Source organism: Falco naumanni, chromosome 1 (genome assembly GCF_017639655.2).
Source record: "Falco naumanni isolate bFalNau1 chromosome 1, bFalNau1.pat, whole genome shotgun sequence".
Lineage (NCBI taxonomy): Eukaryota > Metazoa > Chordata > Aves > Falconiformes > Falconidae > Falco > Falco naumanni.
The window spans coordinates 26,868,217-26,886,213 of NC_054054.1; the positions used below are offsets into that span (position 1 = coordinate 26,868,217).

The 17,997-nt window shown below is 37.4% G+C and overlaps 1 protein-coding gene across 3 annotated transcripts in view; it reads left to right on the top strand.

The window, feature by feature from the left end:
- The window catches only part of PDS5A (PDS5 cohesin associated factor A), an 85,353-nt gene extending 67,470 nt beyond the window's left edge, over positions 1-17,883 (top strand). For 2 of the 3 annotated variants that reach the window (XM_040587087.1, XM_040587093.1), the window contains exons 26-33: positions 361-475; positions 3,579-3,711; positions 4,330-4,449; positions 5,565-5,627; positions 10,948-11,093; positions 12,295-12,400; positions 14,523-14,875; positions 16,678-17,883. In XM_040587087.1, coding sequence (XP_040443021.1) covers positions 361-475; positions 3,579-3,711; positions 4,330-4,449; positions 5,565-5,627; positions 10,948-11,093; positions 12,295-12,400; positions 14,523-14,875; positions 16,678-16,681 — 1,040 coding nt within the window. In that variant the 3' untranslated portion in view covers positions 16,682-17,883. The other variant, XM_040587104.1, reaches the window with a different exon arrangement.
- Positions 17,884-17,997: the final 114 nt, after the last annotated feature.

Consider the following 17,997-nt stretch of genomic DNA (forward strand, 5'->3'; position numbering starts at 1 on the left):
AATTTACTTAATTTAGCATTAGCATAAACCATAAAATACTTATCTGTACATTGCTGAGAATTAGACATGTAAAATACAATGCTGTTATTGTGGTAGTTGTTTTGCTCAAAAAATAAAATTTTGTTTTCTGATATTTTAGGTTTTATAACCTTCTTTCTAAAGTAAGACCAAGTATTTTTGTAGTAGCAGAACTCGTTCATTTATTTTTAATGATTCATTAAAAGTAAAATTTGCAGGAAGAAAATGCAAGTTTAAATTTTACATTCCGTATTTGAAAAAGTAATACTTTGAAAAAGTGTTTATTGTGATGCAAGTGTGTGTGTAATATAGAGGTTACTTATGATTTTTTTGTTTCTCTAGAAAAATTGCTGTCCTTGCTGCCTGAATATGTGGTACCATATATGATTCACTTACTGGCACATGATCCAGATTTCACAAAACCTCAGGATGTTGATCAGCTTCGTGATGTCAAAGAGTAAGTGTCAAATGATTCTAGAATTCTTACGCTGAGAATTTTTCTGTGCTTGGGAAAAACTCATTAGGAAGAGGAACTCTTTGTTTTATCAACAATATTTTTCAAAACAGTGATGTTGGAAACGTGTAACACTTTAACCAAGGGAAGAAGACATCAACAACTGCTTAGGAGTATATTCCAAAAGCCCAAATGGTAGCCTGTAGGTCACACCATAGCATACCGATTTCAGTGAGTTGTCTAGGCTTCTTCTAAAGTGAAGTAATGATTTTAGATTCTTGTATTTGTATATCTGTAGAATTTCCTAACACACTTAAGAAATGCCAAGTAATGTCAGTTCAAATATTTTGGAACTTACTAAATACAGAGCTTCTCCAAGACTTGAAAACATAATGCCACTGATGCTGGGTCAGAGTCCTGCTTCACTGGAAACGTACTTTTTTCTTTTTTTCAATTCTCTCCTATGCAAGTTTACTAAAATTCATGCTAAGTTTGCTGCTGACTTATCATTTGCACTATACAGCTACAGTGCAGGCTTAGTGCTTCTTAATATATTCGACACAGACTATTGTACAGAAGCCTGTCACACAGAAGCTTGTTCTGTACTGTTTCCAGTTTGAGACCATCTTGTATGCCTTACCTATGCATACCTTAAATATAACTTTTGTATTCCTTTGTGTCTTGTCATGAATTCTAAAAAACTGTTAAATTTTAACACTTTTTATGCTAAAGCATCCTCCCTCAGCTTTGGGTTTAGTGTTTTGGTTTTTTCTTGTATTTATTTTTGGTGGAACTGTGAGCTATATTGTTTTGGTATTACAAAGGCATGTGTAACCACATAGTGCAGTATACATCATCAGAAAAGCAGTTCATTCTTGGCACAAATAGAACAGTTCACATCTTAATTCTTTTTGCACCTTCACCTGTGAGAGTCCAAGTCTGATTCTTTCTCTACATGAAAAACTTAATTTGTTCTGATCTTTGAGTTTACTTGACTTGTACCTGCTCAGAACCTGAAGTCAGCGAAAACTTTTTACCTAATTATCAAGTCTGCATTTTGTCCCAGGACTCCCTGTTCCTGGCAACATCTGAAAGCGTCCTCCAGTGTGTACTTTATCCAAAATGCATGGAACAAGTTCTGATTCACAGTTGTCAAGTTAATAACGTTCTCTCAGAAGTGCTTTCGAGTGCACAGAGCTGTTTTGGACACCCCTTGTATAGCTTTCCTCCCTTGTGTTTGTCACGGGCTGGCTGAGCTAGCTAGAGAGGACTGCTCCAAACAAAGAAATACTCTGTACAGGAATTTTGGCAGGAGTACTTCTCTGAAGACTCTCCTGAGATAAATGCAAAACATTTTTCTCATAAAATGTAATACAGTGTTTCTTTCAAGAGTGCTGAGAGCCATAGTGTTCACTTTAAAGTGTTAACATAGATGCTTGTAAACTTGGAAAAGCAGGCTGGCAGTGTGTTTTGTACTTGTCTCCCTAGTTTGTCTTGGTTTTACGTGTCCTGAGTACATTCACTAAAGTAAATACATGCTTAGCAAGTTCCTTAACCAAAGTCTGTGATATTTATTCTTACAAAGCTTTTAAAGTTTGTCCTACAGAGATGTGTTTGGGTTTGGTTTTTGTCTTGAGACAGTGTCTTTTACTTCAGAATTCATATTCCAAAAATACTGAAATGGATACAGAGAATGAACTTTATATGATTGTGTTCCTCTAGGCGCATATCTTTTTTTCTACATGAAATTCCACTGTTGTTCTGGGAAGGTCTTGTCCAGGGTTGATAATGACTTACTTAATTTGTTGACTTAGTGAAGAAATCAAGCTATTGAAGATGACATATGTTAACTGGAATTACCAGAGTAAAATTTGTCCTCAATAATAATCTTTGGATGACACAGGGGTTTGGAGAAGTTGGGTCAGTGTGGTATGTTATCAGTCCTGCATTCATCCCATTTAAGTTCTTGAGAATAGTGAATAGATGGATGTAAAGATATCTAACAGATTTATTTACTGTAGCTTTTGTAGCTCTTGGGTGCAAGTCAGGATATAGACATCTTACTTTATTTGAACACTGTGTAACTATTTAAGTGTTTTGACAGAGCACAGCCCTCTTTGAGTTTGAGAGACATGTTCCTTCATCTCTTGCATTACAATCTTTTTAATTTCTATCAGTTAAGAAGATTGGGGCTTTTGTGGACAGGGAATTCTAATGTTCAGTCATCCTGTTTTTCTAGTTTTTTATTAGCCTCTTTCTACAAGGTAATCCCCCTTCCAGAGCTTCAGAATTAAATTAGCTACTGGCAAAGTCTGCATTTCTCAGACCCACCTGTATGTCTTTCCCAACTATTATTTTACCATATTAACGCTGTTGTTGACCCTCTAGCCGTGTGGAGCTGTGAAGCTTGATAGCAAGTGGTGGACAAACTAGTTGTGTTTTATATCATAACTGAAAAGTTCTTAAAACAAACTTTTAGCCATAATATAATGGGTTCTCCCTATAAATAAACTGGATTTAAAGAAAACTGGAAAAGCTGGTTATATTATCTCTATCTGTAAGGATTTCTCTTCCTCCCATATGGACATTAGCAAGAATCTGACCTGATCATTTTTGTATGTCGTCTCCTATTTGAATTCCAGTATTAAACCACATAGCGTGGGTATCTGTGTTGCCAGCAGTATGATTTGTTCAAGCCCATTTTGAGTGTGGTCATGGTGCATTGTTGATAGGAACATAGACATAACCCAAGGTAGTGATTATAGAATTTCATCTAGATGATGGTAGCACCTGAATTCTTGCTTCTATTCATATTTGGAAGAGTAAAATGTTGATTGGTTGGACAGTGTTTACAGATATAAGTAGCCCATTAATTTGGCAGATTTATTCTGAAGAGTGCAATTAAGACTGTGTGTTAAAGGTCTAGACTGTTTACACATTCAGATCACGGTATCTGTTTATGTCCTCAAATTGAGGACATAAAAACCACAGGTTTCTTAAGAAAAAGTATAGCTGATGAATTTTTGGTTTTTTAAGACATTGCTATATGTGGGAGCTGCAGTATAAAAACTGGGATGTAATTACTTGTGGGTTTATGGCTTTTTAGGTGCCTGTGGTTCATGCTTGAAGTTTTAATGACAAAGAATGAGAACAATAGCCATGCCTTCATGAAAAAGATGGCAGAAAACATCAAGCTCACCCGAGATGCTCAGTCTCCTGATGAGCCAAAGGCCAATGAAGTAAGAAATGCATTTCAGATAAGTGTTGGGTGATGGGATGAGGGTTTCACAAGCAGTTGATGAACAGGATTTGCAGGAAATTTGAAAGCAGTAACTCAGAAGTTTTTATGGTCTTTTAGAGTGTTAATTGCGAGCATTATATGTTGTCAGTCTCATTCTTTAAAAGCCTTGCTGACCTTATCCAGCACACAACACCTAATGAAGTTAATAAACAAAATTTGTTAAATATACCTGTTGCTGCCTGCCTGCCTTTTTTTAACTCCTACTGCCTGGTTTCCCAACGTAAGTATCTTCTGCTGTTGGAGGAGGAAATACTGTATTATGACTGCTGTTAAACCTATTAAGTTTATAGCAGAGATGGGAAGCTCTTGTTTGGGTAAGAGCTTCTACTGTACAGTATAGGCATGTAAAGTATTACTAGTTTTTATTAAATAGTATCATATGAAAAATGCGGAGTTCTGTATGTATTTGAAGAGTCAACAGTATGGTTAGTGATGTAATTACAAAATATGTCCTTAGTGGTTATTTTAACACATAAATTAAACTTCTTAGAGAACTGCATTCTCTGTACACTGTAAAAACAGAATTCCTAAAGCATGCTTTCCTTTTTTTCTTCAGAAACTTTATACAGTATGTGATGTAGCACTATGTGTAATCAACAGCAAAAGTGCTTTGTGCAATGCAGATTCACCGAAGGACCCTGTATTGCCAACCAAATTTTTTACGCAACCTGAAAAGGTAAATTGATTAATTTAATCTCCAAAGTGAAAAGGGGGAGTACTTTGATTTCTGTAATTGATAGCTGGTTATCTCCCTAACATAATATCATGGAGTGGGAAAATGCATATATTTTATCCTCAGCAATTAAATTCTGTAATGTCAGCTGTATGCTATGCTATCTATTATTCTGAACATGTGCCAGAAATGTTTGTAACCAGGTGAGAGATAACTAGAATAAATACTGATATTTAGCATGTATTGTTAGATCATTTGGTTGAAGTATTTTACAAGTGCATCTGAATATATGAGAATATATGTATATTCTGACTGTATCTGATTTAGAATGCAAAGCAGACGAAAAAGAAAGAGGAAATATTTTCTTATGTTATCTGTGGTATGTTTATATTTGATAATAGCCGTTTGGCTCTTTTGCTTGCTGTACAAGTTGATCCTATTATTGCCTAGTAAGAGTCTTGGTGAGTGTAGCTCTACTGTCAGTAATGAGGTATATGTCTAAAAAGTGTAAGTGGAACCAAAGTAATTCTCTGAACCAGACCTGATGAGTTTTCTCAGTGTCTTAGACTGTTAATTAACAGCTTTTCCAGAGTCTGTTTAAGCAAAACTTTATTTAATTGTGAAATGGCTGATGCCATGGTAACTGTGAGCTGTTGTCTGTGATAGCTACCTGCATTCAGATACAGCGTTTTGGTTTGTGTAAGCTGTACTAAGAGTGACATAGGTAACAACTTTCAACTTGTTCAGAGAAAAGAGCACCCATTCTCCTCTCCTTGGAATTCCTATTAAAATGATGCAAGTGGAAAAAACAGGGAGGGCAGTTTTGCTTCATTTCAAACGATTTATGTCATTCAATATGGAAAAATGTTAATCCCAACTTCAGGTATGGCATACTGTCATTCATTAATGCTCATTCAGTAATGGAGGAAATCTCCTCCAAAATACTAGTTTGACATGTATTTATTAGGTTGATTCATTTGTCGGCAGGTTGTATGGTGTGAAATACCTGTAGCACTACAAACTAGTAGCATCTAGTTTGAGAAGTCAGTCATGTATATATAAAAAACCAGCAAGATTGAGAGATCAAACACAACCTTTTCTATTTTATTTTTATACAGGATTTCTGCAATGACAGGAATTACATTTCAGAAGAGACAAGGGTTCTTCTTTTGACAGGAAAGGTACTGTATTTTGACAAGTTACAATTCTTTGAATATTACTTAACGGCTTTTTCAATGTCCTGGACTGCTGTAGTTTAAAAATGGTATTAAGAATTTGTGTAAAATAATTTGTGAATCTTTTATTTGATGGCATAATTAGTGCCTTTAACATACTACCTGGTGAGTACACAACACCAGGATTGTTACCTATGCACTGAGGCATAGGTTCCTTATTAACTGCATTTTTTCACATAAGTACAGGTTTCTCCATTATTCAGGTAAGTGTGGCATAATGTTACGATGCAGGTACTGAATTGTGACACTGCCAGCATTGGAGGCCTTAAATTTTCAGTCTTAATATTTTTAATATAGCTGTTAATGCTGTTAAATTCAACTGCATATATCTGCATCCTTTTGAATGTCTCATTTTATTTCAAGATGTAATTTGGCTGATGCCTTCACAGGGGAGAGAAAATACTAGGGGTTGTTTTTTCTTTGCGAGGGGTGGGGTGGGGGTGACAGGCACACCCACAAAAAATAATAAAAACCAGAACCTATTTTTATACCTTTTACCATTAGCTGTCCTTTCTTGGGATTCTGAAACTGTCTTTCCTAGGTTCTGGTTAAATTATGTTGGAATGCTTTGTAGTCTAGCTCAAAAAATTAGCAGGTCTTTTTTTCTTGAGCATAGTGAAAGAATGCTGGCTGACCTGTAAAATATAAAAATCCTGAGAACAGTGGAAATCATGGTTTTAATGTAAATTTAATGTGCATTTATTCATTTTCATGTTCTGTGTTTCATGAACTGTTACTGCATTCATTTCTGAAGTCTTCAGTTAGGGCATAGTTTGTTCTAATTGTTCATTGTAAGAGTAGAGACAAATGACCGCTTTCTAAATAGCCATATCATTTGCTTCTTCACACACTGTTTTTTCATTTATACAAGAAGTTTCCATTATCAAAGCGGTTCATATGGGTGAGGTTTGCTCAGTTGGCAGAATCCTGCCTCTCCTTACTTCATGTTCACCCTGTGACACCAGCTTGGATCCTACTCGGTGAGCTGGGTTGGAGTTACGTTAGAGAGGGAGGAGGCACCTTTAGCAGCAGCCCAGTACCAGACTGGTGCTCTAAATATCCTCAGAAGGTGGTATCTGTCTACTGCCGTAATTGTTTCACCTTTGTCAACATTCAAATACAATGAATGAAGCGTTTGAAACAAGTTTAGTTGGGTATGTAAACTTACTACATTTCTCTTTTGATAAGGCATTCAGCAATGTAGACTAAAGTTATGTCTTAACAAAAAAAAAATCTTGCTGGTGTAAGACAGGCTTCTCTCCTGAATTCTGTTAAAACAGTTAGGTTTGAGGAGGAGGGATGTCCCATACCAAGCTAGTATTATTTATTTAATTTTCAGTGTTCTGAGAGGACAAACATTATTCCGCGCTCTAATAGAAGACACAGACACATCCTTCTTTTTCTGCCTTCTTCCATTTCAGAAAATGCAGATGTGCAAGGATACCCCACTGACTCTGAACAATGGTCCTTTTTTTGGCTTGATACTGTGTTTTCAGAGGGACCGATACAACACGATTAGGGAGAGCGTGCAAGTCTAGCCACGTTCTGCAGTACATGCCCCTTCTTATTCCCCCGCATTCATAATTTTTATAATGGATGTGAGACTCTGCATCTGTGCCTGTTGGTTTTGATATCTGCTTATGGACTTGTTCCCAAATTTATCTGCTCTGGTTTTGAACCTCCCAATGCTCTGCCTTCACAATCTCTTAATGGAGGTAGATGCCAGAAATTTGCAACCTGCTGGCTGCCCTTTCTCTCACAAACACTTTTCTCTCTCCTATTAGCTGTGCCGAATGCTTCCCACTTTTTATAGAATACAGAATCATAGAATCGTTTAGGTTAGGAAAGACCTTTAAGATTATAGAGTCCACCACTAAACCATGTCCCTGAGCACCACATCTATACATCTTTTAAATGCCCCCAGGGATGGTGATGCAACCATTTCTCTGTTCAATGCTTGTCCACCCTTTTGGTGAAGAAATTTTTCCCAATATCCAATCTAAACTTCCCCTGGTGCAACTCGAGGCCATTTCCTTTTGTCCTATCGCTTGTTACTTGGGAGAAGAGACTGACACCCACCTCACCACAGCCTCCTTTCAGGGAGCTGTAGAGAGCAGTAAGGTCTCCCCTGAGTCTCCTTCGCTGCAGACTAAACAATCCCAGCTCCCTCAGCTGCTCCTCATAAGAATTGTTATGTAGTCTCTTCACCAGCTTTGTTGCCCTTCTTTGGACATGCAATAAATTGAGTTACTTGGTAAACTGAGCAAATAAAATATTACAAGAATAATACGTTAAAGTAAATGTGCAGTATTAGCACTAGGATGATGCAGCTACTGAACATGTGCTCAGTAACAGGCCATTCCTATTGAGATCATTGCTTTTTTTCTTTTTATTTGCTAGCCAGATGTTTTCCAGTATCTGTGGTATCTCTCTCCTGCCTGCTCCCTTATAATTTCCACACATGGGGATTACTTTTCTTGTGGGAATGTCTTAATAAGTTAGCTTGGTCTCTGAGGAAATGTAAAATTACGTGAAGAATGTGACACACCAGTTATGAAAACTTCTTTGACTTCTCTCCAGAGACAAAATAAAAAACTTCCTGCTGCCTACCCAGCCTGACCAAATCAGTCAACAAGCACCAGCTGTAGCAAGATCTAAAATACCATCGCTGTATCAGAGGACCCCAGAATAGATAGTGTTAAATATTTTTACACTAGTTTTCTGTATAAAAGTGTACACATTTCCTAATGTTGTAGTGAACCTAATTCTGCGTTACGTTTTGGAAAGCCTTTCCCAGAGGTGCTTTGCTTTGCAGTTATAGGATGTTAGAATCATTGAATATCTCAAGTTGGAAGGGACCCCTAAGGGTCATAAAGTCCAACTCCCTGCTCCTCGCAGGATTACTTAAAACTAAACCATATGACTAAGAACATCTTCCAGATGCTCCTTGAACTCTGACAGGTTTGGTTGTGCAGCCACTTCCCTGGGCACCCTGTTTCAGTAAGCAATTACCCTCTCAATGAAGAACCTTTTCCCAATGTCCAGTCTGAACTTCGGATGCAGTTTCATACCTTTATCTCATGTCCCGGCTGGTCACCAGAGAGAGATCAGCACCTCCCCCTCCGCTGCCCCCCTTGAGGAGATTGTAGTCTGCGATGAGGTCACCCCTCAGCCTTTTCTTCTCCAGGCTGAACAAACCAAGTGACCTCAGCCATTCCTTGTAAAGTTTGTCCTCAAAGCCTTTCACCATCTTGGTCACCCTCTTTTGGACACACTCTTAATAGTTTGATGTCCTTTTGATATTGAGGCACCCAAAACTGCACATGGTATTCGAGGTGGGGCTGCACCAGTGCAGTGTAGAGTGGGACAGTCACCTCCCTTGACCAGCTGGTTGTGCTGTGTTTGATGCACCCCAAGACACAGTTGGCCCTTTTGGCTGCCAGGGCACACTGTTGACTCATATTCAACTTGCCATTAACCCAGATCCTCAGATCTCTTTCTGGAGGACTGCTCTCCAGCCTCTCATCCCCCAGTTCGTATGTGTAACCAGGATTACCCTGTCGCAGGTGGAGAAGCAGGCACTTGCTCTTGTTAAATTTCATATGATTGGTGATTTTCCAACTCTCTGGTCTATGCAGATACCTCTGTAAGGCTTCTCTACCCTCAAGTGAGTCCACAGCTCCTCCTAGTTTAGTATCATCAGCAAACTTATTTAATGTACTTTCAACTCCTGCAGCTAGATCATTTATAAAAATATTAAAAGAGCACTGGCCCTAAAATTGAGCCTTGGGGAACCCCACTGGTGACTGACTACCAGGCTGATGTAGCCCCATTTACTATAACCCTTTGAGCCTGACCTGTCAGCCAGTTGCTCACCCAACATACTACAGACTTGTCTAGCTGTGTGCTGGATGAACTGTCCAGAAGGATACTGTGAGAGGCTGTGTCAAAAGCTTTGCTAAAATCCAAACCCACCATGTCTGCTGGTTTCCTTTGGCCAGGTAGATGGGTGAGCTTGTCATGAAAGAAAATTAAGTTGGTTAAGCATGACTTTCACGTTGTAAACCTGTGCTGGCTATGACCAATGACTGCATTGTGTCTCAAGTGTTTTTCTGTAACTCCCAGAATAACCTTCTCCATAGTTTTAGCAGGCACTGAAATGAGACTGACAGGCCTGTCATTACCAGAGTCTTCCTTCTTACCCTTCTTGAAAACTGGGGAACATTTGCCAGCTTCCAATTGACTGGGACCTCTCCAGACTCCCAAGGCCATTGAAAAAGAATGGAGGGAGGTCCCACAGTAACATCAGCCAGCTCATTCAGTACCCTGGGATGAATCCCATCAGGCCCCATAAATTTATGTGCATCCAGCTGGAGCAGCAAGTCACAAACAAGTTCAGGGTCAGCTGGGAGTTTATCGTCCCCTCAGTCATGGTCTTCCAATGCAGCACTCTGGGGGTCCCAGGCAGCAATGATGGGCTTCAGTAGCCCCAAGTTTGCTCTCCCCGTATGCAGGCTTGAAGTTTTGTTGGCAGTTTTTCTCCTGTTGCCAACAGTTTGAAACTCAACTATTACGTGGTCACTGCGACCAAGAACAGTCACCAATCACCACTTCACAAGTCCTTCTCTGTTCGCAAAAAACAAATCTAGGAGGGCATCTTTCCTAGTGGGCTCCCTTAGTACCTACACCAAGAAGTTACCTTCAACATGGTTCAGAAACTTCTTGGACCTGTTTGTCTCCACTGTACGATATTCCCAGCTGATGTCTGGGGTGTTAAAATCACCCATAAGGACAAGGGCAGTTATCTAGAGAGATCCCTTAATTCCTTGTAGAATAACTCACTGGTGGTGTCATCCTGGCTGGGTGGTTGATGGTAGACTCCCACAACATCATCTGCTTTATTTACTGTCATCTTCATCCTTACCAAGAGGCTCTCAACTATGTTGAGACTGAAAGGATATCGCCACATCCTTTCAGTCCTCTAACATTACCAACATTCTGGCTTTTGTTGAGACTTCTACAGCTGTTGAGTCTTCAAATCATGAGAGAGAGCAAGGCAATGGGTGAAGTGCTGCTAAATTATAAGAAATAAAAGTAGAGTAGGCTGTTTTTTAAGTAGAGATGAGGTCTGTAGCTCTAGACCAATGACATCATGACTGAGACTGTTAATCGAGAAAAAGTATATTAAAATACTTAAGAAAATATTTTAAAAACTAAATATGTGTCTGAAGTACCTATTTTTTAATATTTAAACATTTTCTTCTAGCCAAAACCAACTGGTGTATTAGGTACGGTAAACAAACCATTATCTGCAACTGGAAGGAGACCATATATTAGAACTACAGGATCAGAGACTGGAAGTAATATCAGTGTAAACTCTGAGCTGAGCTCTTCTGCAGGAAACAGATCACGGTACAGGAGTTTGAAATTTCTTTTGTCACCTTTTTACTTCATGTTCTGCAGTGTGCTTGCGTGTTTTAGGACAGGACATGCTTTGATGGGCGTGCCTGTGTGTTTGAAGAGTGTCTTATCTACTTCAAAAAAATACAATAGTTCTCTATAGGTAAAATCTCCATCTTTTCTTTTTGTTTTTTTTTTTAGTAGAAAAACATTCAGTACAGTGTTTAGGTGTGGCCTGTGTGTAATTACATAAAACACAACAGAGGAGACACTATACTGTCTGAAATTTTGGTCATTAACATTCATAATATTTTTACATCAGAAAATGTATCAATTGAAGAGACCAGCCATAATTAATACTAAACAGATTTTTGCAACTCACACATTTTTGATGTATAAATTAGGATTAATCCTAATTGGTAACAAGAAACATTTTTGATGTAGATGAAATATTCTGACCTATTTAAGATTAAGAACAATTAAAGAGAGCTTGCTGAAGAGGACCAGGATCTCAGTGGAGAGATGCAACATATGATTGTAATATTCGGTCTTTCTTCTAGTAAGTGTCAATTTTGTGTGGATCCAGAGTTTTTAGGTTTGTCTTCAATCTGGAGAAACAGTTTACACTTTCAAATTTTAAGATTGTATAATTTATTTTGGAATTGATTAACTGGCTAAGAGAAAGGGCTGAGGGAAGTAGAGAAAGTCACCTGTCATTGCTACAATTCATAAGGCTGAAGAGCAGCCTAACTCAGTTCAGAATTTGTGTTGTAAGTGTGCATGATACCTGCTGTAATAATCTTGTTTATTTATTTCTTTAACTATTTTGTTTTTAAAATAATTGTATGTTTGTGTAAATTAACATGAAGCTTGAGCATTGCTGGTCTTTATTTTTCTTTGCTACCTTTGCCAGTATGGGCTTTTTCTATCGGGAAAAAGAACACAGCCTTGTTTAGAGCATTGGTCTTAAGTTTGCAAAAAGAATCATAATGGCATTGTGTCTGTGATAAGGGATTTGGCTCAGTGACAAGCCAACACCTTTCAGATCTTTCCCAGTTCTCAGAAAGAAGATGTAAGTGTGGACTCGGGCAAATTCAACTCTTTATAATTCAGCCTGTGTTGGGTGTTTTTATTATTTTTAAAATAATTGCAGACATTTTTCTTCTGCTGTTCTGTATATTTTGGTTTTATTTTGTCTTCATTATGCTACCAGGGAACAAAGTTCGGATATATCAGAAACTGGAGTCAGTGAAAATGATGAAAATCCTGTGAGGATTATTTCAGTCACACCAGCAAAGACAGAACCTGTGAAAAACAAGGTATGTCTGGGGATTTTATGGACCGTATCTCTAATAAGCTTGGCATTGGACGTTTATTCAGTGTGCATCACTGCAGGTGGTCTCTGAGGAACTGGTAATGTCTGATTTCATTTCAAGTAGTTATATCACTTTCCTAGCCCAATATTTTCTAGACCATTCTGGACCCATTATTTTCAAAACTACTGTTTATTTTATCCAGAGTAATTAATAGAGCTCACGTGCTCAAAAATAGCACAGGCAAACTGGAAGGGACTTCCTTGTTTTTAAAAGATTCCCACCTTTATTCTGTGTTTTCCAGTATAAATAACAGTAAGGCTGTGATTCAGAGTGAAGGCTGACGCCTGTAGCTTTAACTGAAGATACTGCCGGGAGAATTTCAAGCAGTCCTTTAGCATGAAATATGTATCTGAATTTTGGATTGTGTCACAACTGAAGTATTATTTAAACTTTGAGGATTGTTAATGCTTTCCCCCCTTCCATTAGAGACAGAGAAGATCATGCATAAATCATCATGATTTTTCAACTTCTAAAGCATAACAGTTGCATGTAGTTTAACAAAGGTAAATGTGAAGTCCTGCATCTGGGGTAGATTAAACTTAAGCAACAGGACAGTGTGCTGGAATCTGCCTGGCTGGGGTGTAGGCCGGCTGACAAGGACATGGGGGGACCATCACGGTGGACAACCAGTGGAGCATGAATCGGCAGCATGCCTTGGCAGCAGTGAGGGCAAGCTGGGCCCTGGGCTGCAATCAGCAAGAGTATAGCAAGCAGATTGAGGGATGTGATTATTCCACCCGATTTGCCATTCATTAGGCTAACCTGGAATACTGAGTCCAGAATACTGTGTCCTGCCCAGTTCAACACAGATTGAAAAACTGGAGAGAGCTTTGCAGAGGGTGGCCAAGATGATTTAAAGGCTTAAAGGAGTTGTTGTATGAAGAAAGGTTGAAAGACTTGGGTTTCTTCAGCCTATAGAGTAGAAGCCTTGGGGGAATCTAATCAGTCTTTCAATATCTGAAAGGTATTTGTGGAGAAGATTGAAGTACTCTTTTTCTCAAGGCTGCATGGTGACAGGACAGAAGGCTACAGGCAGAAGTTACTTCAGGGGAAATTCCATCTGGATGCAAGCAAAAATTTTTTTTTAAATCTGCATTGTGAGGAAAATTAAAGACTGGAATAGGTTGCTCAGAAAAGTGGTGGAATGTCGCTGTTCACGGCTTGGCTTGTCAGGGGCCCTGGATAACCCGAGGCCCTGCTTTCAACAGAAGGTTTGACCAGATGATTTCCAGAAGTCAGTTCCAACCTAGATGATTCTGTGATTCTAAAATTAAAAATAGATTTTTGTAATGATTGTGGGGATACATAAATAGTTCATGCTGTACATGTTTTAAGAAGTTATGTATCTACTCAGTCTTTTTTGATTAGGTGAAATCGGAGTAATCAGGTGTTTTGGCTTTGTATCATCACATCTCTTTCTTAATCTTTTAAAACACAACATCCATGTGATATTCACACCTGTAAGTTAATGAAGAAGAAAAAAATCTTTCCCGAATTTCAATGTGTGATTCCTTTTTTGGTTCTATTTCCCCAAAGTAGGGTTCTTCTGAAAAGTTAGAGAAGTTAGGCAAAGCATTTATGAAATAAATATTCAAAAAAGCTTTGTAGTTTACCTGTAAATTTCTTAGGAATAGCTAAAAAAAAAAATAATAAAAAAATGTGCATGTATTGAAGTAAAAATTATTTGCTGTACCAGAATCATTACCCTTGCTCCTCAGTTCTCTCCTGTCAGTTGTTAAAGAGGCAGTAAAAAGAGCTTGTCCAGAAGAACAGTCATGGAAGCGGCTCAGTTTTATTAGTCTTACTGTAATCTCACTTTTAAGCAACTTTAGATACATTGGGTGCAGATATTAATGTTATACCCAACGTAGAAAATCTTTTTGCAAGGTTGATGTCTGAAATCCCATTTAGTAAAACTTTTTACTAGGTCTAAGACCATGTGATGTATTTCTGTAAGAACACATACTGTTTGATAAGGTTATGTTTCTGTCGGAGGGAGGTAACAATTTGAGTTTGCCTTTAGGAATCTCTTTTTTTCTTCACATTCAATATTTTTATTTTCTAGGAGATTAATTCTGATCAGGCTACACAAGGAAACAGCACTGAACGAGGGAAAAAAAGAACAGCAACAGCATCTGGAACTGAGAATATTCATCAAAAAACAGAAGAAAAAAATGTAGATGAAACAGGACCATCACTCGCAGCAAAAACCAGGAGAGGGCGTCCACCCAAACCTGAACCTCAGGGTACCACTGCAAAAAATGAGGAAACAAATAAACCACCTGTCAGGGGAAGGAAAAGGGCAGCAGTCAGTCAAGAAAGTCCAGGGAGTTTAGAGGCAGGTAATGCCAAAGCACCAAAACAGCAAGACACAGCAAAAAAGCCTGCAGCAGCACAGAGGCAAATTGATCTACAAAGGTAAGAATAAATAAATAATAAAATATATGTGTCGGGTGGGCCTTTCCTGTGTCAAGATAAATCCTGAATTTACAAGTATAGCAGATCTAACCTAGTTAAAGGGCACGACTAAACCACAGTGATTTATAAACACCATGGTCCGACATATATTGTGTTGTGTTCTGTTTTTCAAAGTAAGTACCAGGGCAGCTGGAATTGGAGAGATGAATTTACTTGGTCAGAACAGGATAATCTAGCCTGTTTTCACCAAATTGTATTTAACTAGCATGGCTACGTAAAAGAACCAAGAGTTGAAGGTGTTTCGGTGCATTCATTTATGCCAGGTACACTGGAATTTGGGTGCTCTGCTCCGCTTCAGTTCATTTATAATAAAGGCTTGAAAATTGACCATCTTTAATGAACGGAACAAACTGTAATTCCAACTGTAATTCTTTTCTGATATTTTGGGTTTATGCTTGTTTAATATTAACAGTATTTCAATATATGTTTTAAGTAAATCAAAAGGAGAATTTGGAACTGTGTAAACTACAAAACAGCTCTTGGATGATAATTTATTTTTCTTTAGTGTTTCAGTGTGTTGATTTTATTTGCAATATAAACAAACCACAAATGCACATAAACACTGAGAAATTGGTTTAGCTGAATCTGATACAATAATAATTTTAATGCAAAAGTGTCCAAAATTGTAGAGCAATAAGATAAGGTCAGCAAGCCAGTGTGCTGGAAGGACTCTCAAATGGATTTAAAGGAAGAAAGAATCAGTGAAATGGTCTCTTTCAAGAGATTTTGTAAATTGAAGATCTTGCAGAGAACTTCAATCAAAAAGAATTACCTTTTCCTCTCACAGCAAGATTCACACCAGTAAATTGTGCAGTCTTTCAAGACAGTAGTAGTTGTATGCTGCATTGCAATGCTTGTTTTATACATCAGATTTCTTTGAGTCTTCATAACAAATTGCACTATCCATAGCCTTCAATAAGCAACCTGTATCAGATAGCTTCTTGAAAATATGTAATACCTCAGTGTTTCTTGGAAAAAAATACCAAAACATTGTTAACATTTTTCAGAAGCCAGGTGCTTGGAAGTGATGGAGATTCACTGTTGGAGATAGAGTCAAGTCCAGAATATTCCCAAAATGCAATGGATCTTTTTAAGGCCTGTGGGAGCAGCCAGGAAGATACTGAGGATACAGAGATAGCAGAGGGAGGCTTCCTTAAGGTGTAGCAGGCATCTTATGTAGGACAATTCTGTTTTTTCTATTGTCGCTTATACAGCAAGGAATCAGAAAAAATGTGTCTGTCTTCCAGAGAAATGTATGTAAAAATAGCCGTGCCTGAAAGGATATTTTTTTTCCTCTTAAGCAGACATGTACATGTTACTGTAAATATTTGAAAAACATTTGAAGTAGTGCTTGTTCTTAAGTAAGACAGGCTAATTTTATAAACCTGTGTAATTAAATAGTTAATTAGAACAAGTTACCATTCTTACTCTGTTTCAAGTGAAAGCTATGGATAAATGTATTTCTTTATGCTGAAAAAACATTACTCAGTTGATGAAATTATTGTTATTCAACTTGTGTATTTCCTAGTTTATCAGGAAGTTGTGCTATACAGTAAGGAAATTCAGATATATTCAATTAATTATGTAATTGCTGAGTAGATAAAAGATGGAGTGGGAAGAATCACAGTGTAAAGAGTGCAAAAGCTAAAATGTGAACAATATAGGTAGGATTTTGATTCAGAATCAATTGTAATTTCCATGTCCTCACAATTAACTTCTATTTCCTTTTTCCCCCAAAAAAGGTAAAAAGAAAACTTGCTCGAAAAGGGAGGAAATGAAGGCCAAATAAAGGCATGCTCCAAGCTTCTGCAAAAACTAGGATTCAGAAATTTCCTGTACAGGAACTGAAATTACTTCAAAACACAACAGCTTTCAGCTCTGAAACCAGAAGGAAAACTATGCTTCCCTTTCACACAAAATTAATCCTTCTCAATGGAAATGTAAAGCAGAAACTCTTGAGAAAGAGGCTAAAAGCATCTGTACTTATTTCCCCAGAGACTTTTTTTATGAAAAGTCAATAATTAAGCAAATTGCTTAACACTTGGTTCCAGTTCCTGCATTCTGGAGTTTAAAAGTGTATTTACACCATTAATTTCCATGCTGCATTTTTTATTTTAAAGAAAGTCAGAGGAGGTCCTTACACTGACATTGAAAATTCATGATCCTAGAGCCAGGTATTTCCCATGTTTCACAGAAAAAGTAGAAGTCTACTGAATGGATTTTAAACAAGACTAGAGGAAAAAAAAAAAACCACAAAAAGTCTTTTTGCTTTACTTTTGGAGACTGTTTTATGTATAATTCTTTCTGCCTGCCTACTTTTCTGCAAAAATAAGATGTACAGATTTCAGTTCCCTGCTATGAAAAGTCATGTGGTGGCAATTTTATAAATGTTGCTTTCTGATTTTTATCAGAGTGGGAAAGTAATCATTTAAAATTATTATTAATTCGCAAGTAGACATTTCATTTTTAATTTTCCCTCCGTTTTAGTTTAATATAATTTGCAATAAATGTACATATTGATGTTTGTTTTATAAAAACATATATCACTTTTAAGTGTTTTTACTCCTGCGGTTCTGTTGGAATATTCTAAATTTTACAGGAGTAAAGACAGTCCAGCATTTGATTTTATAATGTTTGTCACCAGATTTTTATTATTGATGTAAAGAAAAAAAAAATCAATTTTTAAAAATAGTTGGACTTTGGCAGCTTTGTAAGGAAAGTTGGAAATGTTTAGGATTGCTCTCAATTTTAAGCATTGTGCTGATTGGAAGTAAGTCTGTTTTGCATTTTGTCTTCCTGTCCAGGCTCATTTTTTAATGTTTCTTTTAGAAGATTGTTGCATCAATATTATGTTTCCTGGCATTGTTCAGCATAGATACAGTGTACACTTTTATGTACACATGATCATATTTAAGTTTGTTGCATAAAATAAACGCTTCTAGGTGTCATGTGGCAGTCTTTTTTTTTTTTTTTTTCTTTTTTTTTTCTTTCACAGAAAACTACTTGCTATATCTGTGCATGGTCTTGGATGTTCATAGATATAGGGTATTGAGCAAAGAAGT